At 50.5% G+C, this 15,496-nt stretch overlaps 1 protein-coding gene across 1 annotated transcript in view; it reads left to right on the top strand.

The window, feature by feature from the left end:
• Positions 1-15,496, top strand: part of SP2 (Sp2 transcription factor) — a 188,581-nt gene that overhangs the window by 140,239 nt on the left and 32,846 nt on the right. The window contains exon 5 of the mRNA XM_078645580.1: positions 5,903-6,077. Coding sequence (XP_078501706.1) covers positions 5,903-6,077 — 175 coding nt within the window. The remainder of the gene's footprint in view (positions 1-5,902; positions 6,078-15,496) is intronic.

Genomic DNA, 15,496 nt, shown 5'->3' with positions numbered 1-15,496 from the left:
AGCACAACGAGGAAAACTGTCCAGCTTGTGCTCAGTTCCAGTCGAAAAAAACTATCCGGAACCGAAGGGCCGCTAGACAAGAGATGCAGCGGCGGGCATCGGAGCAGAAGAACATTTTCGCCGGCGAACATGAACTCCCAGAAGCGGCCGACTCCGACCTAGAAATAGTCACCGTAGACGACCAGTCGGACTCCGATGACCAGATCACACCGGGGCCAACCGTGAGTACCAAAGCCCCGATTCCGCTTCCACCTCAAGACAAGGCTCCGGTCAAAGCATCGCCTAAAGGCCTTCGCCGAGACCGACAGACTCCTTCAGAGGCCCCACCTTCCGGCTCGGCTCCGAAGACCATACCCAAGCCTTCTGATACCACAGGAACGAGCCACACTCTTCCCAAAAAGGCAGTCGAACCTAAAAGGGTTGTCGGGCCAAAGAAGGTCATCGATCCAAAGAAGGGCGTCGTACCAAAGAGGGTCGTCGATCCGAAAAAACAGTCGACCCGAAAAAGGCCGTCAAGCCGAAAAAAGGTGTCAATCTAAAGAAAGCAGATCAGACAAAAAAGCCTGTCGACCCGAAGAAGGCCGTTGAGACTTTAAAGATCCTCGAGCCGAAAGGGGACGTCGAGACCAAAAAGCACGTCGAACCTAAAAAAGCCATTGAACCGAAAAAAATGGTGGATCGGAAAAAGGTCGTCCAACCAAAGAAGGTTTCTGAGCCAAAAAAGGCAGTACAGCCAACAAAAGACGTCGAACCAATAAGAGTCGCCGACCCAAAGAAGGTCCCTGACCCGAAAACAGCAGTCGAGCCGAAAAAAGCTCCACAGCCGAAGGCCCTCGAGCCAAAGACTCACCATAAATAAGCGACAAAGCCAGAAACATCGGCGCCAAAGCCACGGACAGTTGAGGAAGAAGTTTTCCATCCTGATCCTGTGAGCGAAGAACAATTTCAACTGTATATAGACCCTGAAACAGGACACGTAACAGTTTACAAAAGGAAGAAAAGATCACTGGACACTGACACTTCTTCTCCTGTTCCTCCAAAGAAAAAATACTTCTTCAAGGCCTTTTACTCCTCCTCCTTTCATTCCTGGCATGCCTTATGTGCCTTACTCTCCTACATATTCAGGTTATGATGAGACAGGCAACATGGGGGAAGATCTTCAGGATCCTTTTGTAGAACCCGAAGATCAGGATATCCAAGATAACACATGGAGTGACCATACGGATCCGTATGATACATATGATCCACAACCCATCCCTGACACCTCTCCATATCCTACAAAGCCGTCTCCTACTGACATCACCATTGTTTTTAACCAGACCAGCTAGTGGATAGGGCAGCTAAGTATCATGGTGTAGACATGCACACTGACCCAATAGAAGAGGATTTCCTATTTGACACCTTTCCAACATCTGAGAAAAGTGTACTTACACTTCTATGTTAAAGGGGGTACTAAAGCACGCGCCAGACATTTTTAAAGATCCTGCCAGAGCGCGTATCCTCAATCCCAGAATTGAGAAAAAGTATAAATCAGCCCCTACAGACCCTTCTTATATTAAGTCTCACTTACCATTAGACTCACTAGTTGTATCAAATGCCAGAAAACGAGCTAATTCTCAAACGACAGGAGATGCTCCCCCTCCTGACAAAGAGTCAAAGATATTAGAAGCCTCAGGTTAAAGAGTGGCCTCCCAGGCAGAAAATACCTGGAGAATTGCCAACACACAGGCTCTCTTAGCACGTTACGATAGAGCTCACTATGACCAACTGGAGGGTTTAGTACAACACCTGCCAAAACCTTTTAAGGCTAAAGCAAACGACCTAATACAGGAAGGCAAATTAATCACTAACGCTTCCATTAAATGTGCCCTTGACGCAGCGGACACAGCCGCCAGGTCGATCAACACTAGTGTATTACTACGCCGGCATGCGTGGCTACGCATTTCCGGCTTTAAAAATGAAGTGCAATCAACCATCCTCAACCAGCCCATTAACCAAGATTTCTTGTTTGGCCCTGCAATAGATGCCATCTTAGAAAAGATGAAAAAAGATATGGATACCGCTAAGTCCATGTGTGCACTTCAGTTTCAACAATGTAGAAGTTCCTTTCGTCGCTCCTCCTTTCGAGGCTCAGGTAGAGGTAACACATCACAAACTTCCTCCTCATTCAAAAGTAATACCCAAAGCACCTTTAATAAGAGTGCCAACAGAGGCAATAACAACAAGGGCAGAGGACAGGGTGGTGGTAGCACACGAGCCTCCGCCACCAACAAACAGTGACTCGCTCACACTCCCTCCAGACCATTTAACACCAGTCGGAGGCAGGTTGAGTCTTAGAGTTCGGATATCTTAACTTGCCTCCCGACTGCATGAACATTATCAAAGAAGCAAGACGTCCCACTACCAGAGCATGCTACGCAGCTAAATGGAAAAGATTTGTAATCTATTGTAATAATAATCAAGTCAATCCATTGGATGCCTCCATCCAAAACATAATCTGTTACCTGCTACATCGTCAAAGATGTAACCTAGCATACTCATCAATAAGGCTACACCTTGCTGCTATAGCAGCATATCTTCAAAACAGACATGTCTCCCTGTTTAGAATACCACCTATCAAAGCTTTTATGGAAGGACTTAAAAGAATTATCCCTCCAAAGCATCCACCTTCTCCAGTCTGGAACCTAAACATAGTACTTACCAGACTCATGGGACCTCCCTTCGAACCACTTAATTCATGTGAACTACAATTCTTAACATGGAAGGTGGCTTTTTTAATTGCCATCACCTCCCTTAGGCGAGTAAGTGAACTACAGGCACTAACCATTCAGGAACCTTTCATGCAGATACACCACAATAAGGTAGTGCTCCATACAAACCCTAAATTTATGCCAAAAGTGATCTCCACTTTTCACATCAATCAGTCGACAGAATTACCAGTTTTCTTTCCAAACCCGCAATCAGTAGCTGAAAGAGCTCAACACACACTAGATGTTAAGAGAGCTCTGCTATATTATGTTGACAGAACAAAATCATTCAGAAAGACAAAACAACTATTTATTGCCTTTTCACCACAACATAAGGGTAATCCCATTTCCAAAACAGGAATAGCCAGATGGATTGTTAAATGCATTCAAATATGCTATCAAAAAGGAAAGCGCACTTTAACAGTTCCCCCAAGAGCACACTCAACGCGCAAAATGGGGCATCCATGGCTTTCCTAGCAAATATTCCCTTAGGCAGCTACATGGTCTACCATACACACTTTCACTAAACACTACTGTGTTGACGTGCAGGCTAAGCAACAAGCTGCGGTAGGACAGGCTGTCCTTAAAACTCTCTTTCAAACCACTGCAGCTGGTACAGATAACCAGCGCTAGAGGAGAAACTGCTATACAGCCTATGCTAAGATATGAATTCAGCAGCCCACATGCCTCGATGGAAAATGCTACTTACCAGTATGCATCTGTTCTTGGTATGTAGGGCTGTTGACATTCATATCGCCCACCCTCCTCCCCGGTGCCTGTCACAGCTGCAGGGTAACCTTCTTAACATACATTTACATGGTCATCTCTTACTATTCTATACTCTATCTTTGCCACAATGGCGAAAAACAATCTGAGGATGGAGAAGATGCCCATGCGCACTGTAGTCCAGGGGAGGAGTCACCTATCTCGTGATACTTCGAAGACTCTTCCAGGACAACAAGGTGCAAACATCCGGACCCAACACTAGGCGGCGATCTATGCTAAGATATGAATGTCAGCAGCCCTACATGCCAAGAGCATATGCATACTGGTAAGTAGCATTTTCCTTTTGGAAGTCTGTTTTCCAATGCAGCTCTGTCCCAAAATAAATCCTGTGAACTATTTAATCTTTAACCTTGTTTCAGAGAGAACTGGGGTCTGCTCTAAGTTTTGGCAAGTTCCTTTTTTAGGTTTCGCCTGGCGTTTACTGCGCAGGCGAAAACTTTTGTAAACAGTATGGAGCTTAATCCCGCCTCTGTCTTCCATTGGCTAGCTCCATAAATGGAGGCTAGCCATTGGAAGACAGATCTGCCCGTCATTGCCGGAGCAGATTGGTGGGCGTTCCCGCGATTTTTACTCATCCCGCCCCTTTAACGTCGTCATTGCGGCGGGGGGCGGTTCCTATTTTTTTTTTTGGGGGGGGACGCCATGTTTTTATTATTTGCCGCCGGAAGATGTCCAGGTGAGTGCGTCCTTGTTTCTTTGTCAACCCTCTTTGCCTGTTTGCCTCCGTTATTATGCATGTCCCCCTCCCGCTGTCCGTGTGTGCACGTTCCCGCCCCCCTTCCGCTGTCCGTGTGTGCCCGTTCCCGCCCCCTCCCGCTGTCCGTGTTTGCCCGTTCCCGCACCCCCCCTCCCGTTGTTCTTGTTACTTTCTGTCATGTCTGTCCAAAGAGTGAGTGAGTTTACTTATAAACAGAGCATTTATACTTGTTTGCATTACTCGGAACTCGGCCATTGTTAGTGATCTGAAGTAAATTAGAACCTTGTGTGTTGGATTATCTGTATATTTCCTAACGTTGACCTCCCCAAGTTGGCATAATTCTACAAAACATGCATGCCTACTTGTGCAAAGTTAAGGCTGCTTGATTCAATTTCTTGGGGCATAAACTGTTCCTGTAATTTGAGGAGGAGACACATGCACAGCTGCGTGGGCTTTGTGCAAGCACTGCTCTCCCTACAACATGTTCAAAGAAAATGGGCTGCTTGACCTCACAGTTCTAGAGCAAATTTTCTTGATCGATGAGGACCTTCGCTGCCTCAAAATTCTTGATTTTGTGTTGTGGAATCTTTCCGCATTTTGGGAAGGGAGAGATCTTGGCACCAGAGGAAGATACTGTGTTATCATAACTTCTGTATTCTTAGTCCAAAATCCCTATCACATGCAGGATCCATCCCCCTGACAGCCATGGCTTTGCCCTTGTTGAAATATAGTGTCATTTGTCATGGTTTCTTAAAGTCTCAAGTGGTAGGCCATACAGAGGTTGAGAGGGGCCCGCACTTCAATACTGTGCCTGTATCATGGAAATCATTATTTGAAAGGTTTGCCACATTTTCGTATACTGTTAAGTAGTCTGCTCGTTTCCCACACATTATTTATAGATGGGCCAGAAGGTACAACTGAATGTTTGTTGCTTTTCCCTGCATGTTTTGTTGTTCCATAGCTTTACTGTTTCCTCTCACCATAATGTTAAAATAGCATGACTTCAAAAATACAACGAAATCTATGCAAATAAATGTCATCTGAAAGTTAGCATTAGTACCCGTCTTTGTGCATCTGTTAATTAACCCAGTTGCGGAAGAGCAGGGGTCTGGAATGCTCAAACTGTCATATTAAACTTTAGAAATGTACACAGTGCTAGATAATATGCATGTGCCTAAGCAGTTGTTTAAATTAGCATTGAATTAGAAGCCGGTAATGCATAAGTAGCTGACAGATCTCTATGGTTACCGGTGACGTTGGGTAGGAGACAAAATAGAAATACCGTAAAATTGAAATAAACTAATTCATTGGGTTTAGGTGCAATAAAAAAAGCCAAAGAAAAAATAGGTGTGCTTGAGTGGTCACGGTTTATAAACTTCAAATGTCCTTTGATTGTCATAATCATCTTGAAAGCTAAACTCAAGGAAAAGTAAAAATGCAAATAATAATAACAAATTTTGTCATTTACAATGCCAATAGCTCTAACTTTTCCAAAGGCGAAACCATTGCATTGTAAATGCTTGTTTCTCTTGGAGCGTCTGTTCTAGTGTCAAGTAACCCATTGATACACCCATGAATAATTGTGTATAGCCTTCCTGTCCGCCTTTTGACAGCTCAATTGCTGTCTTTCACAGTTTATCAGTGTAATGTGAGTTTTGAATGCTTTTCTCAGGTCAGCAGCAGTTGACGGTGCAAAATGTGTCTGGAAATAGTGTGACCATCAGCGGCCTAAGCCCCACACAGATCCAGCTGCAAATGGAGCAGGCGTTGTCAGGAGATCTGCAGCCTGGCGAGAAGAGGAGACGGATGGCATGTACCTGCCCCAACTGCAAAGATGGCGAGAGGAGGTGAGCATTGGCTTCTTCCTCAGAGGCCAACAGGTTTGGCCTTTGATGAGAACGAGGATCGCATTCCAGCAGGGTGGGGGGTGTTGGTGGTAAGGTGGGTGTAGGGGAAGCGAAGCATATATATCTAGTGGCTGAATTGCACAATGTGAAGCCAGAAAACCTAGGATTAATCACAGCTTCTCCACTTAACCAAATTATGTGATCCTAAGCAATAGTTTTATTTCACTTTTTTTGGGACTCAATTTTATTTAATTAAAGTTCTTTATTGTGCTTTTCAAGGACAAGAAAAATTCCATATTATAGTTGTACAATCAACATAGGACACATTTAATTTATTATGACATCACAATGACAAGTGTTCCTGATATTCTTACAATACTTAGTGTAACAGCATAGTAGGTAAGCAGTATAACGATTGTATGACTTAACAACTACTGCCTAAACCACGACTTCTGGAACAACGAAGGCTAAACCACGACCATTACTTAACCACTACATTTTAAACCACTACTCCCTAAACCACGAAAAAATTGGATTTAATGCCTTTTTTTTTCTAAAATTCTAGTTAAGATCTGTTTACAAAAACGAGCACACTGATCATATTCTGTTCGTGAATCAAAAGCATTTACAATTGTTAAAATCAAAGCAATACTGTTTGGCGCCTTGATGCCCTTGGGCTAAGTTGCGCGGTATAAGTCTCCTTTCATCTCCTGACATAAACCGGTAATTTAAATGTAAATTAATTTTCTTAGCAACCTTAGCTGTATTTGAATTTTAACTATTACGATTTTAATCTTCATGTATATTTCTAACTATATATATTTTGTTATTGTATTTGTGGGGGGAGTCCCCCCCCACACCCACCATCTACCCTTTTAAACGTTTTCCTAGCATGCTCCGGTGTTCTTAAAGTCGTGGTTCCATCCTTCGTTGTTCCCTCGTTCGTGGATGTTACCTTCGTGGTTCAGCCCTCTTCGTTGTTCACTCTTTGTTGTTCCGGTAAGTCGTTGTTTATACATCGTGGTTAAGGATGTTTCCCCAGTATAACACATCATATACATCACGTGTCGCTCCCACCGACAGGCCAGAAGACATGAGAGCAGCATATCCCCGACCTTGAGGTAACTTACAGATCTACAATATCCCACACTATCCCACGCTCTCACTGATTTCTCTATAGGGCGTCCTTCTCACTAAGGAATATAACAGAGGCACTATACTACTGGGGTGGGAACATTCATGTCCGGTCTCCTCCCTTGGTCTCCCCATCCTCTCTGTCTTTATTGGCTCTTTATACATTGTACAATGCCCAAAACTTCTTAGGCCTATTGCGGGGAGGTAGAAGGTCACTATAATATTCCGTTTGGGTGGAGCAATACAACATGTCAGAAGCCCATTGGGCCATCGTAGGAAGCGGCCCCCTTGACCAACAAATTGCCACCCTATTCTTTGCCATCAACAGCCCCATGTCCACTAACCTGCTCGTCCCTTTAGGTAAAGGTTTCAAGTAACCTAACAGCGCTAAAGCTGGCTCAGGTGTAAGCGCCTGCCCTATTATCGCTGCCAGTTCCGAAAACACATAATCCCAAAACTGAGCTACCCTGGGACAAAACCATGCTAAATGCATAAAATCCGCCACTTGCAAACCGCAAAGCTTACATCTTGAGTCTTCCCTCAATCCATATCTACAAAGTCTTTCCGGGGAATAGTAGATTCTATTGAGGTATTTGAAGTGTATCAAACGGTGCCTACCATTAAGGGAAACTCGTTTCGTATTAAGGCAGCAGTACAACCACATATCGTCATCAATTTCCTTATTCAGGTCGACTTTCCAGGCCAAGCGGGCTTTTGTAAAATGATTCTCCCTATACGACATAGCGTGTTTGTACATTTAAGAAACTAGTCACGCCGGGTCCTGCGTTTTTATGACTAAGGAGAGGGCAGTCACTTCCGGCGGTTTAGCCAGGTCACTCCCCAGTAGCTGAAGCAGTGCATGTCGGATCCTGTGATATTGGAACTTGGTGAGGAGTGAGGGCGTAGTGTCTCCCACATTCACGGAATCCCAATCCTTCGCTGCGTTTCCCTCAAATAAATCCCTTATAGCGTTGACCCCGACGGAGTTAAGTGCGCGAACCACACCCCCATCCATACAGCCCCAGTTTGCATCTTTAATAGGTGATGCCAGGCGTGAGTGGTCGCATTTATCGAGTCCAGAATGCCAGTCCATCGGTCTGGAGGTATAAAGAGCAACGTGGGCAGCGGGCACGGGGTTACGACCTCGCGCTCGATGCGCAGATGAATATCTGGCGAACCGTGTATCCAAAGATGGGCATGGGCACTCTTCGCTGCTCTATAATAAAGATCCAAGTCCGGTGCCCCTAGCCCCCCCATGTGATAAGGTAACTTGAGAATTTGCCACTTAACCCTCGGTTGTTTGCCCACCCATGCCAGTTTAACCCTCAGAGTTGTGATTTTGTTCAAAAATATACCAGGGAGGACCATCGGGATATTTGTGAAGAGAAACAGGAAACGAGGGAGTGTCACCATTTTCATTATTGAGATTCTACCCAGGAGTGTCAACGGTAAACGAATCCAACTGTCCACCTCATCCTCCAGTCTACTCCATCATTTTCCCTAAAAACCACTTCCGAGTCTGAGTGCACTTGTATACCAAGGTATCTCACTGATTCCGTCGTCCATTGTAATAGGTAGTCCAGTTCAAATTGAGTCGTGGATGGCGTAAGGGGGAATATCATGGATTTTGACCAATTGACTCATAGACCTGCGACTCCTCCCAAAGTGCACTACTTCCCCCCCAAGACTGATTAGCGATGCCGTTCTGGATCTCGAACATAGAGAAGCGTGTCATCCGCATACGTTGATACAATGAGTTCATAACCTGGGATGCGAATGCCCTTATATCTATAGTATTCACGTGGCGAATGCCCTTATATCTATAGTATTCACGTGGCGCACAAGCTAAGGGTTCGGCAACTAATGCATAAAGGTTCGGAGAGAGCAGATAGCCCTGCCTCGTACCCCTCGTAATACGTATCGGTTCCGCTACCAAGCCTCCAATTTTAATACGGGCCATGGGCAAGCTATAGAGTATCCCCAGCATTGTAAGAAGACCTCTCCCAGGCCCATATGCAACAGAACCTGTCTCATGAAGGGCCATTCAACAGAGTCGAATGCCTTCGCCATATCTAGAAACACCGCTACTGCGTGAGTGTCCGGTATAGTATGCTGGAGGGCGCCAAACACTGTGCATTAATTATAAGTGATGTTACATCTCGGACCAAACCCAGCCTGCTCTGGCGCAACCAACGTGGGGACCAGAGCCACCAGGCGAGTGGCCAGGATCTTTGCGAAGATTTTGGTGTCAACGTTAAGCAATGCAAGTGAACGATAAGACGAACACTCCTCAGGTGGTTTTCCCGGCTTAAAATAGCCACAATAATAGCCTCTCTCATTGAGGGCGGCATCGTGCCCGACTCACACATGTCATCAAATAAAGTGGCTAAGTGCGGGAGCAGCAGGTACAAGAATGCCTTATAGAAGGCCACTGTCAGGCCAGCTATCCCGGGGCGCTGCTGGCTCTCATACTAGATAGTGCTAGAAGCATTTCCTCTTTTTCTAACGGACGCATCAAGAATTTGCGATGTCAAGTCACTCCACTCACCGCACGGCCCCTTTGTGCCCTGGTCACCGCTGCTGCCTTCTGCCGCCTCTCCTGCTGCCTTTCCCCCCTGTGGGCTGCAGGTGCTGCTTGGGCCTCTGCCCTCAGGCTTGCCCCCTCGCCGCTTCCCCCGCGTCTGGTTTTCCCGCCCTTGTCTCCCCCCCGCTCCCTGCTGCTTCTCCCCTGCGGCCTCGCCCCCTTCCCACTTGGCCATATATTGTGGGAACCGCACAGCAGTGAGTTGTGACCCTTGACCCGGTCACTCCACTCACCGCATGGCCCCCGTGCGGCCTGGTCACCGCTGCTGCCTTCTGCCGCCTCTCCTGCTGCCTTTCCCCCCGTGGGCTGCAGGTGCTGCTTGGGCCTCTGCCCTCAGGCTTGCCCCCTCGCCGTTTCCCCCGCGTCTGGTTTTCCCGCCCTTGTTTCCCCCCCGCTGCTCCCCTGCGGCCTTGCCCCCTTCCCACTTCGCCATATATGGTGGGGACTGCGCGTACGCGCAGCGGTCACGCGCAGCGAGTGCACCGAAGGCGCGCCAAAGGCAAGCCCGTCTATGCCCGTCCGCGCCTGGACCGCGCCCAGCGCCAGAACCCCTGGACCTCGCCGGAGCCAGCCAACCCGATTGAAATACGACGCCACCACCCACCTCGCACTCAACACCGGCCTTCAGCCAGCCTACTACCAAGCCACCCCGAAACGCTTGGAGCCTTCACCTGCCATGCCTGCAACTTCACCTGCACTCGATCCTGCACCGCGCTAGCCAGAACAACCTCCAGCAGCAACCACCTCAAATGCATCCTGCTCAACACCCGCTCCGTCCACAAACATGCCGTCGAACTCTGGGACCTCCTGGACAAAACAGCACCGGACGTCGCCTTCCTCACGGAAACCTGGATGAACGCCACCTTAGCCCCCGACATTGCCATAGCCATCCCGGACGGCTACAAGATCGCCCGGAGGGACCTCGTCAACCAAACCGGAGGCGGCATCGTCATTGTCCACAGAAACACCATCCGCATCACGACCAACAACAACGACACCCTCACCGCCGCAGAGCACCTTCACTTCCAGATACACACCGACCCCAAGACTACCCTCAGAGGGACCCTCATCTACAGACCCCCGGGACCACGCCCACATTTCAGCGTAGCCATCGCAGACTTCATCAGCCCGCTCGTCCTCGCCTCCCCCGACTACATCCTCCTAGGAGACCTCAACTTCCACCTGGAGAACGACAAGGAGAACAACACCACCACCCTACTAGACAACCTCGCCAACCTCGGACTCAAGCAACTGGTGAACACCCCCACCCACTATGCCGGCCACACTCTCGACCCCGTCTTCTCCTCCAGCAACCACATCTCCTTCAGCCACACCACCGAGCTCCACTGAACCGATCACAGCTGCGTACATTTCAACTTCAGAAAAACAACGACCCACCACCGCCCACAACAAACCCCCCGAAGATACTGGAGCAAGATCACCACCGACCAACTCACCACCTCCTTGAGCCAAAACCCGCCCTCCAACACCACGGACCCCAACGAAGCAGCCCGCAACCTCACACTATGGATCACCGACTGCGCGGATGCCCTTGCTCCACTGAAGAACCCTCCAAGCAATCCCGACAGCAAGAAAGTCGCATGGTTCACCAAAGATCTCAAAGACTCCAAGAAATCCTGCCGTGCCCTCGAGAAAGCCTGGTGCCACAACCAGTCATCGGAAAACATGAAAGCCCTCAAGATCGCCACCCGTCAACACCACCAGCTGATCCGCACCACCCAAAGGACAGCATTCAAAAACCAACTGGACAACAACACCCACAACAGCAAGGAACTCTTCAACATCGTGAAAGAGCTCTTCAACCCCAACGCCAGCAACAACGACATCAATCCATCACACGACCTCTGCAACTCTCTCGCCACGTTTTTCCACCGTAAGATCATCGACATACACAACAGCTTCGGCGCCCAGATCCCTCACCCTGCCACCGAACCTACGCCCCCCACCACTACCCTGTGCGCCTGGACCCAGGTCAGCACGGAAGACACCACCCAAACGATGAACTCCATCCACTCGGGCCCCCCTACCGACCCCTGCCCACACCACATCTTCAACAAGGCCGACTCCATCATCGCACCCAAACTCCGGAACATCATCAACAAGTCCTTCGCATACGCCACCTTCCCGGAGAGCTGGGAGCATGCAGAGATCAGTGCCCTCCTGAAGAAACCCACCGCAGGCCCCACAGACCTCAAGAACTTCCGCCCCATCTCGCTTCTCCCCTTCCCCGCTAAAGTCATCGAGAAAACCATCAGCTGACAGCCTTCCTCGAGACGACCGGCACCCTCGACCCATCGCAATCCGGATTCCGAGCGAACCACAGCACTAAGACCGCCCTCATCGCAGCCACCGACGACATCAGGACCCTGCTTGACAACGGATAAACTGCCGCCCTCATCCTCCTCGACCTCTCGGCTGCCTTCGACACGGTCTGCCACCGCACCCTATCTACCTGCCTCCACCACGCCGGGATCCAAGGAAAGGCCCTGGAATGGATCACCTCCTTCCTCGCCGACAGAACCCAAAGAGTCCGTCTCCCGCCCTACCTCGCAGAAGCCACCAAGATCATCTGCGGTGTACCGCAAAGCTCCTCGCTCAGCCCCACCCTCTTCAATGTCTACATGAGCCCCCTCGCAGCCATCGCACGCAAGCACAACCTCAACATCATCTCCTACGCCGAAGATACCCAGCTGATCCTCTCCCTCACCAACGACCCCGCCTCTGCCAAAGCCAGCTTTCAGGACGGCATGAAAGACATCACGGACTGGATGAAGCTCAACCGTCTGAAACTGAACTCAGACAAGATGGAAGTCCTCATCCTCGGCCCGTCCACCTCCGCCTGGAACGACTCCTGGTGGCCCCCTGCCCTGGGCTCCCCCCCAAGCCCACGGACCACGCACGCAACCTGGGCTTCATCCTTGACTCCTCCCTCACGATGGCCAGACAAGTCAACGCTGTTACCTCCTCCTGCTTCAACACCCTCCGCATGCTCTGTAAGATCTTCTGCTGGATCCCCACTGGAACCAGGAAAACGGTCACCCAGGCCCTCGTCGCCAGCCGTCTGGTCTACGGGAACGCCCTCTACGCGGGAACCACGGCCAAACTTCAGAAAAGTCTCCAGAGCATCCAGAACGCTTCAGCTCGACTCGTCCTGGACATCCCCCGACACAGCGACATCTCCGCCCACCTGAGGGACCTGCACTGGCTCCCAGTCAGCAAGAGGATCACGTTCAGACTCCTCACCCACGCACACAAGGCTCTCCACGACGTAGGCCCCGAGTACCTCAACAAGCGCCTCACGTTCTACACGCCAACCCGCAAGCTCCGCTCCGCCAGCCTCGCCCTCGCCACCGTCCCACGGATCCGCAGAGCCACCACCGGAGGAAGATCCTTCTCCCACCTGGCGGTAAAGACTTGGAACACCCTCCCCACCCACCTGCGACTCACCCAGGACCATCTCTCCTTCAGGAAGCTCCTCAAGGCCTGGCTTTTCGAGCAGTAGTGCCCCCCCCTCCTTCCCAGCGTCTTGAGACCCTAGCGGGTGCGTATCGCGCTTTATAAATCTGACTGATTGATTGATTGATTGAGCCAAGGCAACTTGATATGTGTAAGTAGTCCAAAATTTCCTCCTCAGTGACTGAACTTCGATAAGAGTATAATGTCGAATAGATTTGCCTAAATCTCTCTGCTATGGCAGAGTCGTCAGATAGCGTGACCCCCTCTGCTGTCTTCAGTTCAGTGACCCCCGTGCGTTCCCAACGGTTCCTTAACAACTGAGCAAGGACCCTATCTGGCCTTTCACCTTCACCGTAAATGCGAGCAGTGGCATATTTGCCAAGATGTTTAATTTCAGCATCAGTCGTGTGCTGGAACTCCTCCATCGGGCTTTGAATTCTCCCATCACCTCATCGTCAACACCTTGTTGTAGACGTGTGTCTAAGTCGGCCAAAGTGGCCTCCAAGTCAGTCGACCTCTTGTGCAGATCCTTCAGTACTCCTGAGTGCTCAGACATCGTGACCCCTCGGATGTACACTTTAAACGCCTCCCACGCCACCTGGAAGCTCTCTACCGAACCCACATTTTTGTCAAAATAAGTTTCAAATGCCTCTGCCAGTTTAGCCTTGAACACCGCGTCCAATAAGGAGTATGGGAGGAACCTCCAAGTGTATGGGGGGATAGTCCTTAACACCTTGGCTGCTAAGGCTTTTCCCGTCCTGTGCTGAAGACCTTCATTTCCCATTGTTCATGACAAGGTCAGCTCGTCATAAGCACAGCTCCAGTGTACTGCATGACGAGCTGACCTTGTCATTAGCATGGAAGTGGTTAAGGGGGTATTAATCACAACCAGAACCAGGGAATGGTCCAAAAGTGTACGTGGCAGCAGCTCGCAAGTCCGCACATAGCTATACAGTTGCCTAGAGGCCAAACAGTAATCAATACGTTTGGGTAAGTCATGGTATGCCGAATAGTGTGTATAACCCCCTTTATGCGCCCGTGACATGTCTGACCGGTCCTCACGTTCTGGATTTGAAACTAAATTGAAGTCCCCACTTCACAGTTGCTGCCCCACCCCGAAGATCTGCACCCTACCAGACAAAGCAGTATAAAAGTCAGGGTTGCCATAGTTGGGCCCATAAACATTAATTACAAGTAGGTCTATACCCTTACCCCAACAACTAGATATCACATATCTACCATTAACATCCGTATGTAAGGCGGGGGCGTGGCTAGCAGCCAACGGAGATGGTAACAGCCTAACGAGGCTCCCAACCCCACCGCCCGTTTTCCGCCAAAAACATCCTTTCAACGGCTTGGGAGCCCCGTGAAAACCGGGTGCACCCGAGCGACACACTGCCACCTGCTCCGGTGCCACGGGAGTGCCGGTACCTGCACTGGGAGAGGCATACAGGTCCAGAAACATCTCGCGGACCCGAGGCGCAAGATGGCGGCGTCCCCATAGCTGCCGAGACACTGGGACCCGCGGCGCGGACCCTGGAGCCCGACTGTGACGGCCGGTGCGCTGTCCGGGTGCCTTGGGGAGTGGATGCCCGGCGACGGAATCCGGCGACCCCCCGGACTTCGTAAGGAGACGCCGGAGGGCCGCGCTCGTCGCCCCGTCAACCCCTGTGTGGATCCTCCCTGCCCGGGAGGCGAAAATTGCGGCCCCGGCGTCAGCGGGCCTACTACCCCCAGAGTGAACGGGAGTGCGGGCCCAGGACACCCGACCGAGCTCGGAGGACCGCACCTGCTGCCCCGCGCCACCTGGCGCCCCCGAAGAAGCTCAGACCGGCGGGTGAGTGCCTGCCAAAGACCTTGGCCCCCAGATCCACGGGGACGACGGCTGCGGGGCGAGGCCGAGAGGTGGACACCTGGCGGCGGGGGAGAAGTGCCGGTGGTGTCTTCGCCGCTCGTGGGAGGAGAACAGCCACGACTACGTCCCTGGGACTAAACTGCGGCGCTCTGCCCGTAGCAAGAAGGCAGTGAGGGCGATTGGTGGTGAAGGAGACGCCAGAGGGCCGCGCTCGGCGCCCCGTCAACCCCGGTGTGGCTCCTCCCTACCCGAGAGGCGAAAATTGAGGCCCCGGCGTTAGCGGGGCCTGCTACCCCCAGAGTGAACGGGAGAGAGGGCCCTGGACGCCCGACCGAGCCCAGAGGACCGCACCTGCTGCGCCGCGCCACC

This window comes from Lissotriton helveticus, chromosome 5_1 (assembly GCF_964261635.1).
Source record: "Lissotriton helveticus chromosome 5_1, aLisHel1.1, whole genome shotgun sequence".
NCBI classification, from domain to species: Eukaryota; Metazoa; Chordata; class Amphibia; order Caudata; family Salamandridae; genus Lissotriton; species Lissotriton helveticus.
The sequence above is the reverse complement of the archived record's forward strand: the minus strand, read 5'-3'. Positions and strand labels throughout refer to the sequence as shown.